The following is a 12,500-nucleotide window of genomic DNA, read 5'->3' on the forward strand; positions in this document are numbered from 1 at the left end:
AGGTGTCTGAAGGAGCAAAGATCTGCAAAGTGAAGCATCAATTTGATGTCTTAATCATAAGCAATAACCACCTTTTAATGTGTACACCAGGAGTAGTAGTTGCCAAGGTAACAACAATGAACCATAAAACTTCCATCATTTTGTTGTGCTAACAGACTTGATGTTCTGTTAGAAATTTCTGCACTAAGCAGTTTTCATCTACATTTATTAAAATGAAGTAAAAATAGAGTGGCCTAACGTATTCAAAGCTGCATAAATGAAAGTAAAACAAATGGAATAACATTTGTTGGTCCTTAAAAAGCAGAAAGAAAAGATGGACGGTGAGAAAAAGCTTAAAAGCAGCCGTTTAGAAAAGCCTGCAGTACCTGCATTTCCTTGGTATTTCCCAACATGGAGTTTAAAAGCTGCTTTTTCATTGCCCAATCTGAAGTGTCTGTACTCGGCGAAAGCAGTGCCCTCTTCGTGGTCCCACAGGTCGACCCTCATGGTCCACTTCTTGGTCTTGGTCAGAGAGAAAAGCTTCTTCAGACCGAGCCAGTGGTCCTCTGATGGAATCAACAGAGCACAAGCACAGGATTTAGGTATTTGTGATTTTTTTTGCCTTGAGTTACTGAGTGAGTATTGAGTTGTTAGTTTGAGTCACTGCTGCAGGATGCAGGCCTTTAGGTCACCTGCAGAGTTGGGCAAGAACTCTGGGACAGCTGAAAGTTTAGGCTTGCTTTTATCTCACACAATGCTTTCCTCCAAGAGTAGTTGGCACCACAGGCTGATTTGCATACATTTTTGTGTGGTAGAAAATGTGCATATTACCCTCAGAGTGTATATTAATTTAGTTCTAAAGCTGCTTTTTGTCAGCCATTCTCGAGGAGAGCATGTGGCAAAAGGAAAGTTTTTGGAGTTGAGAAGCGCCATGAAGTGAGACGACAGCCAGCAGGCGCCTGCCGGGGCCACTAGCTCGTCGCTCGGCCAGTCCTGCTCAGAGACCCCGCTGTAAGCTGGAGGTCTCAGACCGGTCTCATAAATAAGAGGCTTTTATTTCGCCGTTGACGGTTCGTTTGTTTAAATATCACAACATCTGTCTATCATAAGATTAACGGGAACCTGTGGTTAACTGTCTTTTTGGAGTTAAACTCTGGACACATACTCACACACACGGTCACAGCGCAGCAGGCAGAGGCTGGGGAGAGAGAGATACCCGTTTCTCTTCGGGGGAGTTGTTTAAAGGTCCCATGGCATGAAAATTTCACTTTTATGAGGTTTTTAAACATTGATAGGAGTTCCCCCAGCCTGCCTATAGTCCCACAGTAGCTAGAAATGGTGATAGGTGTAAACCGAGCCCTGGGTATCCTGCTCTGCCTTTGAGAAAATGAAAGCTCAGATGGGCCGATCTGGAATCTTCTCCTTATGAGGTCATAAGGAGCAAGGTTACCTCCCTTTTCTCTCCTTTGCCCGCCCAGAGAATTTGGCCCACCCATGAGAGAGAGGGAGAGAGAGACATCATGGCTTTCAAACGAGCAAAGTGGCAGTTGGTCAAGCCCCCCCCCATAGCTACAGACAGAGAAATGGCACATACTAAGGCAAGCTCAAGGCTGAATTTTGGGAAAGCGACTTCAGATACAGTATTAGGGGACCACTAAGGTCTATATAAAGCATCCAAAGAGCACCATGTCATGGAACCTTTAAATTATGACAAATATGCTATATACATTAGATTTAGTATTTAGTTCATACTTTTTTTTGGTGTATTTGTTTTCTGATTTTAACGCTATAAAGACCGGTGCCGTGCTTTCATTACTCCCTTACCCCTCCTATAGTCCCTATGGCCGCTTGGCCAGTGTGAATGCAAATGGAAAAAAAACTTTTGGGGGAGAGTAGTTAGTAGATCTGCTTAGAAGTGGATTTTTCCTATAACTACGTTCCTGTAACTACTTGGTCGGAAAGCGGCTATTGTTAAAAGCGAGATTTCCATGTATTTTTTTATCATAAGGCTGAGGTGCTATATAAATACTGGGAAAGTATCAAAATGCGCAATCTACAGAGAAATGCACACAGCCCGTATTCAGAAACTGTGCCTTTAAACAAACGGTCAGGACTTCCGCACGGTTGTGATGTCACACCTATTTTATATATAGGTACAAAGTGTTGCTACAGTGTCGAGACCCCAGTGCAGATGTGGAAGACCTTGAAATGCTGACCAATCAGAGCAGACTAGGCTTTTTTGGAGGGGGGGCTTAAGAAGATAGGCACTAAAATGGAGCGTTTAGGCAGAGGGTGAATACAGGTGTGTATATATAGACAGACTGTATGAGAAACATTAAAGCATGTAAACATGTTCTAGTTGACACCCAAAATACAAGTATGAACCTCAAAATGAGCATAATATCAGACCTTTAACCCTTGTGTAGACTTTGGGTCAAATTTACCCGTTTTCAATTTTTGTTTTATATCAGAAAATATGGGATGTAGAAATAACTGCTGAAAATGTGTAGAAGAAAAATTTAACAATTTAAAATGTTGGAAAAAGCAAAAACTGTGAGGAAAAGGCATCAAAAACGTTGAAAAAATAAATGTTTTTTTCATGGTTGACAGGAAGGCAACACAAGGTTAACAGAGACCTTTCTGGGATATTTATATTAACTGTGTGTGTAAGGCGTGCCACAGACATCACAAATTTAGATTTTAACCTCACACCCATCAACAAACACAACCAAAAGAAATTATTTACTTACGTGTCAAGTTTCCAAAACCCTTTTTATATGCGGCCCATTTCCTGTTGAAGGAAACCGCTCTGCCACTGCGCCTCTGAAACACCGTCCAGCCTCCATCTGGCCTCATCTCACAGTACACCTGAGCAGTAAACATGATAAGAGAACCAGCTGGCAGGCTTTTCTTTTTTTTTTTTTTTTACAAGCTCCCTAAAGACTGAGACATGTACTACAGGGCTTTGGAAAAGACAACATTATGTGTTAGATAAACGAGTCAACTGCATGCTCTACTTTGTTTTTCTTTCCATAATCTGTCATAGAACTGTTTATTGATTTCAGTCATGCATATGATTTAAGTCAAATGACTTAAAACGGATAAGTACTCAATTTTTTTTTATATATTTTACAACATACAGAACAAACAAATGAGTACTACATTTTAAGATTCAGTAATAGAATAGACAGGCGTAGCAACAGTAACTAAAGGACTGAGGCTTTGCAAGCGGTCACTTAAAAGCAGTTGTTTTGTACATGACATGTCAAGTGTCTGTTATTGTACCTTAAATGGGGTGCTGACTCCGTGAGGCTGGATTACATAAACGCCACTGGATGCTTGTGGCATGAGAGCCTTTATCTGTGTGCAGTCTGTTCCTGAGGTTGGCACAACTAGAAAAACACATGACCAACATTAAATCTGAATATGTGGTGCCTTGTACCTTCCATAATTTGTGCATTACACAACATTGTAAGTATACTGTAAGCAATAATAACATTGGCTGTACCTTGAGAAGAAAGCCCCTTCTGGCGTTTCTAGAAATACAACAGAAACCGTTTTTAAAGTGAGATTTTAAAATAGTTTTAAAATTAGTTCTTAAAAATACAGACATTACAGCCAGAGCTGGAGAAGAGAGTTAATTTGTTCTGGTCTAAAACATATTAAAGAGAATAGAGGGGGAAGACATTAGCGGGATGACAGTTTATGTAGTTTTTATTACCTTAGTCTGTTCTGTGCAGTTCAAAAGAAATGCCAAAATGAGCACACAATACCCAACCAGACTCTTCATTTTGACCTGAGTTTGAAAGTGACATGTCAGCCTTAATGGATATCTTTTAAAACATGTCATAAAGAAATCTTTTAATCAACATGCACAACAGTGTTAATTCATTGAATGTTAAATGTGAAATCAGACATTTCAGCCTTCATTCCCTTTCACAAGACTAGGTAAAATACCAGTAAGAGCAAATACTAATATAATCATTCTTTCTAACACTTACCTCCTGCGTTGGATGAACCTTGAATGCCAGCTCAAATTCCACAACAGCCCTTTTTCCCACTCAATAAACTGCCACACCTCCTTAATGATGACGATGAATGTCGTCCCTTCCAGTCGTGTGGGAGCAAAGTCTGTACAACACACCCAGTGATCTAATTTCCCCTATTTCTCTGAAGTAACTTGTTCTTTTTTTACAAAGTATGTCACACAGCTTTCACAACTGTGACATTTAAACTCTGCTGCGCTAAAATATGCCCAGCAGTGTTTACAGGCTCATTTCTCTGACTTTTCCCATCTGGCTACACCTCTCAAGGCAAACAACATTCTGAGGCTGAGTCAAACAAGAAATACCTGCTGTGTTGTTGAAGCCTGCTACAGTGCCAAGTACTCACTTTTCCTCATGCCTGTTTAACAGCATGGGATAGAAAACTGCTTATTTGAAACTTACCACCTCCTTTTGAATTTTTTGCCACGAGTTGCATTGGAATTTTGACATTTGTTGTTCCCAGAGGATGACTCCGACTGCCTTTGCTAACTCTGACTCTGTCATGTCTTGATGGTAACGCAGGATTTGCGAAAGTCTTTTTGTGACAGTTGAGGTTAGTCATAGACCTCGAATGGTTAAGGTTAGTATTGGTTGTCAGAAAGTGTTTGTCGCAAGAGGTTTTGCAAATCTAGGGTTACCATTTGGACACCATCCTTACTCTTGCGTCAGCAGGAGGTTAACTTTTTTTAGTGAAATGTCTTGAATACTAATGGCTGGTTTGCCATGGAACAGATATTCGTGGTGCCCAGACAATTAATCTCTTTTTATGACTTTTGATCCCCTAAAAGTTCATATACGTGCCACCAGCAGGTTAAACTTTTCTCAACCGTCAGTGTCCAACATAACATTTTATCCCCACTGGCCCCCAGGTCTGTAGATCAGTTACTGGCCTTTGTACATTTTACTGGCCCGTAGGTAAAAACACTTTTCTAAATTGTTAATTTTCTAATCGAATATACATTGTAATGATTCATCCAAACACCAAGAAAACAAACTATTCTGCTATAAATGAGTTCAGTCAATTTAGTTGGATTTGCACTCTAATAGTTCAGTTTTTAACTTATGTAGAAAGGCCAGAGTGAGGCTATAGTTTCACTGTGTCAAGGCCATGCTGCCTTGCTCCAGTCTTTGTAAACGAACGTCAATGATTGTCATCATGAATAAATAGTGTATTTTGGTTAAAAAAAACAGCAATCATTGATAACTTTTGTGATATGGTTGTCAATTTGTCATTGTTCTTAAATTATGCAACATAGCTAATTTGCCACATTGTTTTGAAGAGAAGACATGCTTATAACAGACTGATCTCATGAAGTGGAGTATGTATAACACGCACCTGAATTTGTTTGCCATTTGCCGTGTTGTCAAGACACGTAATCACTTTTTGAGCGTGTTTATCAACGCAATTGACCTATATTACGAGTGTATTGTCGCCATAGCAAGTAGTATAAAGGGACGTAGGTCCGCGTAAGGCAGTTGGTTGGGGTGGTGGGTACGCGCTAACGGACTTTCACCCGGAGAGCCGGTTATTGTCTCTGTGTGGCGATTTCAATTCGGTTTTTTTTTTAAGCCTTCCCCAATGTTTCTTTCCTAAACCCAACCGTTTGTTTTCCTAAGTGTTTTTGTCGTTATTTTCCGTGTCTTTTTGTGTTACCAAAGCCTTTCCCTTTGTTCTTTTCTTTAACCTAACCTTTTTTTTTTTTTTCTTTTTTGTCGTGAACGTTCTCACAATAGTACGTCCGCTTCCGCTGATAACACGCAAGCGTAAGCGACGCACGTGGTGGGTATGTTTCCATCTGCTGTATACAGCGTAGACATACACGCGGATAGCTAAAAATGCGTACAAATAACACGCTGTTTGGCTTTAGGAAAGTGGCGTGTATTTTACGCAAAGAATCATGATGCCATGTTGCTTATAAGGCAAATATCAGATAGCCTATTTAAAGTAAATTTATTTTATAATATTTAAACACCCATCTGGTAATAAGTGTGTTTCCTCTTCGTGTTTATATTGTAGTAACTGGGAAGCTTACTTTGCAGGTAGCACGTTGGCTAGTAATTATTAGTTCACCCTCGCGGCCCCCTCAGCCTGACTCCCAGCCTCTAGGAGACTACTTTATCGGGGAGGAGAGCAAACAGCAGCTGGAACTGGGGTCAAGTTGCGGCTGGCTGTCCAGTGGAGGGACTGCGACGTACACAAATATTACTAGCTAGCTCCCGGCGAAGGAGGAGAGCGGGCAGCAGCTCCGGTCTGGCTGGGTTTGAGTTGCTGAAGGCCGCCAGTGAAGGTCCAAAGCATGTCTAGACTCTTTGTGGCGGGTGACAGCCATCATTTGTTGGTTAGTGAACTCCATTTCTAATGAACGTTAGTGCTTCACTTAAAGAAGCTCTAAGTGATGTGACACGTTTTTGGGCTACAACATTTTTTTTGTCACATACAGCAAACCTCTCCTCCCTATGCGCGAGCTGCCTGTCCCCTGAACACAGTTAAAAAAAAAAAAAAAAAAAAAGTGGTCTCTGTAGACAGCCCAGGGTCCACAAACGCCAACAAAAACAAACTGGCCAACCTGTACCATGTAATGGAAAATTTTAACAAGAACACTGTTGTATTGAAAAAGGTTACTAAGAGCAAACGGAAATATTTGTTATATTTAATCACGTCAGCATCTGTGTAACGGACGTGTTCTGTGGTTTGACCTAAGGTCATGAAGACCGCATGTCCAGGCTGTAAGAGTAGGATGGCTGTGAGACATTATCACACCCAGACACGAGCGCGCTTAGACGATTCCTGTTTTTTAAAGGTTCAACTTATGACCATGTGGGTGCTTTCTCTTGGAGTGTTCCTCTTTTTGTGTATAAAGGATGCTAACTTTCTGCTTGTTTTTTGAAGAGCTCTTTCTCTGCACTGTGCAGCAGTGCGGTGAAACCAGCTGTCCACTCTCAAGCAATAATACTTATGAGTCTTCCACATTGCACTCTGTTTTGTGAAAGTTGTGTTTTTGCTTGAAAGTAATAAAGCAAACAAAGACAGTTTGATTTTCCTCATCTTTTGTTATTGAAGACCTCTTTACTCACTCTGCTACATAGAAACTTCCACCACAACCACCAAACATAAGTGTTCCAGCCAGTAACCGACAAGAAGGAGCTGGTCGAGCCATCACTACAGCAGCATTACTCGGGATTTCCACAGGATGCGTAACTGCTGCGGAGCGGCTCCGCTGCGTGTCTGCTGCGTGCTCCGCCGTCCGTCAATACCCACTAGGTCCGGATTGGATGCGGCACGGCTGCGGCCATGACTGACTCTGACTGAATTCACGTAGAATAGAACCACAAAACCAACAACAGTTAGTTTCCATCCGGAGGAGTAGAGGGGAAACAACTCTGTGCTGTGTTTTCAAGGTGTAGTGCAGGGAAATATGATCCGCCGTGAGCACAGCGTATTTTATTTTGAAAATTAACCGGATGTTATATTTTGCTTCTGTGCTCGACTTCCTGTCCCGCACAATCTGCTGTGTGCTGAATTGCTGCGGAGCTCTCCGGCATCAGGCAAAAATAGAAGCTCTGCGTATCTGCTCCGGAGGGCTGCGGACCGTCAGAGCTGTGCCGGAGTCAGAATGCAGCCGCTATGCAGCCAGTGGAAATACACACCCTGACTTTAATGGAAACCTAATGACTCCGCCGCCGTTACGCAGCCATTACGCATCGAGTGGAGATCCGGGGTTAGCCAGTAGGCTACTTCCACAATGCGCGTTCATGACTCAACCAACTCCTCCTTGTCGGTTATTGGCTGGAACATTGTTTGTTATCAGGGCTCTAGGGTGCGACTAAGATTTTTCCTAGGTCACACTGGTGCACCTAACGTCCTCGCATCCGCTGCCTCTCAACGAACGAAGCAATGTCGTTTATATCGATATGGTTTAATGTTGCGTTACATGACCCATTCCTTCTGTAAAGCCGTGCCTGTGTTTGGATCTCTCCTCCGCGCAGCCCCGCCCCCATTCACTCCCACCCTGCAACATGGAGAGACACATCGCTGCCGGTCCAAACTACTTACATTTGTCTACAGTTTTAATTGTTATTAACACAGCTGTATATTGTTAAGTATGAGAGGGAAACCTGTATTGGTACCAGCGTTTCCGCTGGTAACTCTCCGTTATTGCGGCCGCCACGGCGAAAAACACATTAGAAGTTATTAAATGCAACTAGCTTCAGTTCGTTGAGTAATAGCGTGTAAGACGTAGCCTGCTGGATCATAGTTCATAAAAAGACGTGTGTAATGGACCCATTCATAATGAGTCAGCCGTAACGCTGTAGCATACGCTTCAGTCCATCGCACTCCCCCTCTCTTAATGTCTCCCTATGTCTAATTATTATTATTTTTTTTAAGATTTCGGCCTTTATTTTGATGGGAAAGCTGAAGACATGAAAGGGGAGAGAGAGGAGGGAATGACTTCTAGGAAAGGGCCGCAGGTCAGAGACGAACCTCTGTATTTACCAACTGAGCTATCCCGGGCGTCCTCTTTCTCTTAATCAGTCCGTTATTGTTGTTGAAAACAAGTGAAGGAGCTTTCTCAGATATAGATAGATATATATATATATATTTTTTTTTTATATATATATATATATATATATATATATATATATATATATAGGTAAGTGGTATCTATCTATCTATCTATCTATCTATCTATCTATCCTAGGCTATTTATTTCAGATAACTTTCATGTACATGTGTTGCAGCTGTATATTTTAAAACTGGTAAAGGAAACCCTGTCTTTGCATTTTTTATTTTAATCACAACCTGTTTTAATAAAAGAGCTTGTGAAAAGTGGCTTTGACTTAAAACTGAACATTTAGCCCACTTTGTTTAAAAAAAAAAAAAAAAAAAAAAAAAAAAAAAAGAGCTATATATCGTATATCGCCGTTCAGCGCTAATGGCAATGCGAGGAAAAATTTGGGTGCACCTAAATTTTGTGGCGGTGCACCTAAATAAAGAAGTTAGGTGCACCAGTGCAACCAAGGCAAAAAGTTAGTCTGGATCCCTGGTTATGGTTCATTGTGTTGATTGTCACAAACAATTTCACTGCCCCAAACAGGCCAGCGACTGGCCAATCAACTTGCCCAACAGTGTTTTACTTGCACCAGGCCATCAGGCCATTGCTTATGTTGTACCCTTCCCGTGGATATACCTCTTCACCTGCTTAATGGATTGGCACCAGTTTTGATATTCATGGTCCCCAGATGTATCGTAATGGCTTTGATGATCCCTGGATCTTTGATTAAAATATCTTAACTATTGGAGTCTCTCACATGAGACTCAGCTATACTTTTGTGTTTAGTGCATCTATGTGCAGGTTGGAAGATTATAGATGGAAGTTTACAATTGGCTGTTGAACAGAAACCTTTTTAATGAAAGATGCTACCAATCCACATTTTTCCAATGTCCATGTTTTCACATAATATATATTTTGTCCTTCATGTTTGATTTTAAATATAACTTAGACAACCTAAGTGAAAATACAGTGAGAATACAGCATTCTTTTTTTTCCCCCCTGTTCATCACATCTCTTTCTCCAGCACTGCTGCCACTCTCTGTGAGCAGAAAAACACAATTTCCTTCAATTCCCCAAATGAACCTGCACTCAGAATTGGTCAATTCTTTCTGCACTAGCTGACCGAGAAATGAGTTCTTGCAAGCCCTCCACTGTAGAAATAGTTACAGAGCAGTCATCTTCCTCCATCCCAAACCCTGGGTAGAGAGGCTCAGTGAAGTTGCTGTAGAACGTATGAAGGTGGCTGAGGGTCCCAAAGGAGACGCTGTAGAAGGACAGGGTGCCACCCGGCCAGTCCAGATAGACTCCCACCTTGTGGGAGCGAGACGGAGGTGCGGGTATTTCCACAGGCTGGTGGTCGTGGTGAGCGCTGTAGTGATCCTCAGAGCAGAACAGACTCCAGGATTGATCTGTGTAGCCAAACCCGCAGAGGTTAGAGCTCGCCCTCCGACGGATCCCCTTCAGCGCCACGGCAACATCCACCCAGCGTCCTCGCCACTCCACCTCCCAGTAGTGGCGTTTGGTGAGGCCTTGGTGACACAACACCTGTGAGACGCTCTCGAACCTCTCGGGGTGATCTGAGTACTGCTGTCTCTCCCTGACCCACGTCCCCTGCTTTCCTCCGTCGTACAGAAAGAGAGATCTGGCAGCTGTGTTTGTGTCCAGCGTGAGTGTACATGCATCTGTACAAAACAGATATGGCTTTTTCAGTGTTCTCTTTTTAATCAATATTAATATAATATATATATATAAATGTCTAAAATATATAGCCTTTATATTATTTATTTCATATGTATTTTACAAAATCCATTCCCACAAGTACAATTACTGTAATTTCAGTGCTACTCTCTCCCTCGGTTTATCCAATCAGATTTCCCCCTGTGCTGTCTCCAGGTGAAAAATCTACTCTGAGGCATTCAGAATTTCCAGTGAATCCCTCTGCTGTTTAAGCAAATAGGGACAATGTTGTTGTTTGTCATGTTCTTTAGCCAATCAAATTTCGAGTTTGCCCTGTCGGGCGTATTCATTGACAGGATAGAGCTTTCTAGCTGGCCTTGCCACCCTTCGGCATTTTTCAGTGTCATGGTGAGTTCATTCAAAGGTGGTTTAATTGCTGTAGGATAGTACTGAAGGCCCAGGTGTAAAATATACGGCCCGCCACAGATTTTAACTCAAGGCGCCGCTACAAAACCGTGTCTCAACATCATATAGAATAATGCAGAAAAACCCTAGCATTTCAGTTATAATGTGCTTTACGTATCAGGTTAACGAACAAATTTTCAAATGATTATACTCACAAATTCAAAACCTCAACTCATCATGACCCCTGAGGGTCTGGGGTCGTGATGAGGTCAAAGCCTGAACTTGGTCTAATTTTAACAAATAGACACTGAAAGAAATGAAGAGAGAGAGAAGGAAAGAAATCACAAAACCCACACTCCGTTGTAAATAGACCTCTATCCTGCCATCTGTTGGACAAGTGACATAACATGTCAAGCCAAAAACAAGTGGAAAGACTGAACGATGGCAGCATTCATGTCACGTTTATGTGCACGCAGTCATAACATAACTGAAACTACAACTGAACCCAGATGGAAAAATGATTCAAAACAAAAGGTAACCGTTTTAAGAAAAAGGTTTTACTTTGTCAATTAAAAGACTATTTGTGAGGCTTGACTACATGTTGAAACAGGAATTGATGCATTAATTTTAATAATTAGAATAATTTATTTGATAAAAAGGAACTGTGGTAGGTAAGGTTTTGTTTAAGTGTCCAGTTACTGCAATTCTATTTGGCAGGCATTCAGCAGTGATATTGCAGGTTCAGAGCCTGATCTTAGCCTGCTGCTGCCAACAACTACAAATAAAAGCTTTTGAGTATCGTCTTCTGCCCACATTACAGATTGTTGCGGTTTGGTGAAGTTAAGTCAATGGAAGTAATATAAATAGAATACTGCACTTACAGTTTTTCAGTGTTGATTTCAGGTAGCACTCTGCATTATTGTCCACACTGTAGACAAGAGGATATATTCATTATTAATCGACACATTATGATGTTTTAGAATAAGTGATAAGTAACCAAATTCTACATAAAATATAGGCTATATTTGACATGCGTTTTGAATTTTGATTGCATGGGCAGTCCACGTGAACATGTTGCTTTCTGTTCCCTGCAGTTCATCATGTGCTTTTGCTCTGAAACCAACTTTGCCGGATGACTGCATTATGCGGCGATAAAAGCTCCTATAAAGGGAACTTGATCATTAAATGAAACTTTAAACCACAAGATGTGTTGCTTATTCTAAGAAAAAACAAGGAATCCCCAAAGACACTAAATCCTTAGTAGATTGTTTTGTTTTACCTGAATTTTTCCAGTTTATAGAGCGGGTCATTCAAATGAACAGAGATCAGCTTCACTCCCGAGTCCTGCACGTAGTTGTAGCTGAGGTCAAGCTGCTTCAGGTGAGAAGGGTTGGAGCTCAGCGCTGAAGCCAAATACACACAGCCTTTCTCTGTGACTCCGCAGAATGACAGCCTGGTGTGGAGGCAGGGTATTCAAAATTCATCCAAAAACACAATAGTTGCCTCCCAAAAATAATCCTGAAAATCTCCAACCCTCTACTTTTCTACACTAAATTTCTAGTTTTTGAGTCGTATGATTATATAATAACTTATTGCAAAATAATGAGCTGATTGAGGAAGTAAAGATTATGTCACTTTGAACATAAAGCCAGTTTACCTTAACGTCTCCAGTTTACAGGCCGGACTCGCCAATCCAGAAGAGAGCCGCTTCACTTCAGAGTCCTGCAGGTCGTTCCCACTCAGATCAAGCTCCTTCAGGTGAGAGGTGTCGCAGCTGAGGACTGAGGCCGAATCCGCACAGCATTTCTGGAGATTGCACTCATTTAACCTGCAGGTGAGG

At 41.5% G+C, this 12,500-nt stretch overlaps 2 protein-coding genes across 4 annotated transcripts in view; both read right to left on the bottom strand.

Annotated features, from left to right (window-relative positions):
• Positions 1 to 4,263, bottom strand: part of LOC120553090 (angiopoietin-related protein 5-like) — a 6,664-nt gene extending 2,401 nt beyond the window's left edge. The window contains exons 1-6 of one of the 2 annotated variants that reach the window (XM_039791171.1): positions 3,981 to 4,263; positions 3,701 to 3,775; positions 3,488 to 3,515; positions 3,265 to 3,371; positions 2,730 to 2,847; positions 366 to 545 (exon numbers count right to left, since the gene is read on the bottom strand). In XM_039791171.1, coding sequence (XP_039647105.1) covers positions 366 to 545; positions 2,730 to 2,847; positions 3,265 to 3,371; positions 3,488 to 3,515; positions 3,701 to 3,769 — 502 coding nt within the window. In that variant the 5' untranslated portion in view covers positions 3,770 to 3,775; positions 3,981 to 4,263. The remainder of the gene's footprint in view (positions 1 to 365; positions 546 to 2,729; positions 2,848 to 3,264; positions 3,372 to 3,487; positions 3,516 to 3,700; positions 3,776 to 3,980) is intronic. The other variant, XM_039791173.1, reaches the window with a different exon arrangement.
• A 5,100-nt stretch (positions 4,264 to 9,363) lies between these two features.
• The window catches only part of LOC120553085 (NACHT, LRR and PYD domains-containing protein 12-like), an 11,753-nt gene continuing 8,616 nt past the window's right edge, over positions 9,364 to 12,500 (bottom strand). For both annotated transcript variants that reach the window (XM_039791162.1, XM_039791161.1), the window contains exons 8-11: positions 12,318 to 12,488; positions 11,940 to 12,113; positions 11,542 to 11,588; positions 9,364 to 10,260 (exon numbers count right to left, since the gene is read on the bottom strand). In XM_039791162.1, the coding sequence (XP_039647096.1) occupies positions 9,668 to 10,260; positions 11,542 to 11,588; positions 11,940 to 12,113; positions 12,318 to 12,488 (985 nt within the window). In that variant the 3' untranslated portion in view covers positions 9,364 to 9,667. The remainder of the gene's footprint in view (positions 10,261 to 11,541; positions 11,589 to 11,939; positions 12,114 to 12,317; positions 12,489 to 12,500) is intronic.

This window comes from Perca fluviatilis, chromosome 23 (genome assembly GCF_010015445.1).
Source record: "Perca fluviatilis chromosome 23, GENO_Pfluv_1.0, whole genome shotgun sequence".
Lineage (NCBI taxonomy): Eukaryota > Metazoa > Chordata > Actinopteri > Perciformes > Percidae > Perca > Perca fluviatilis.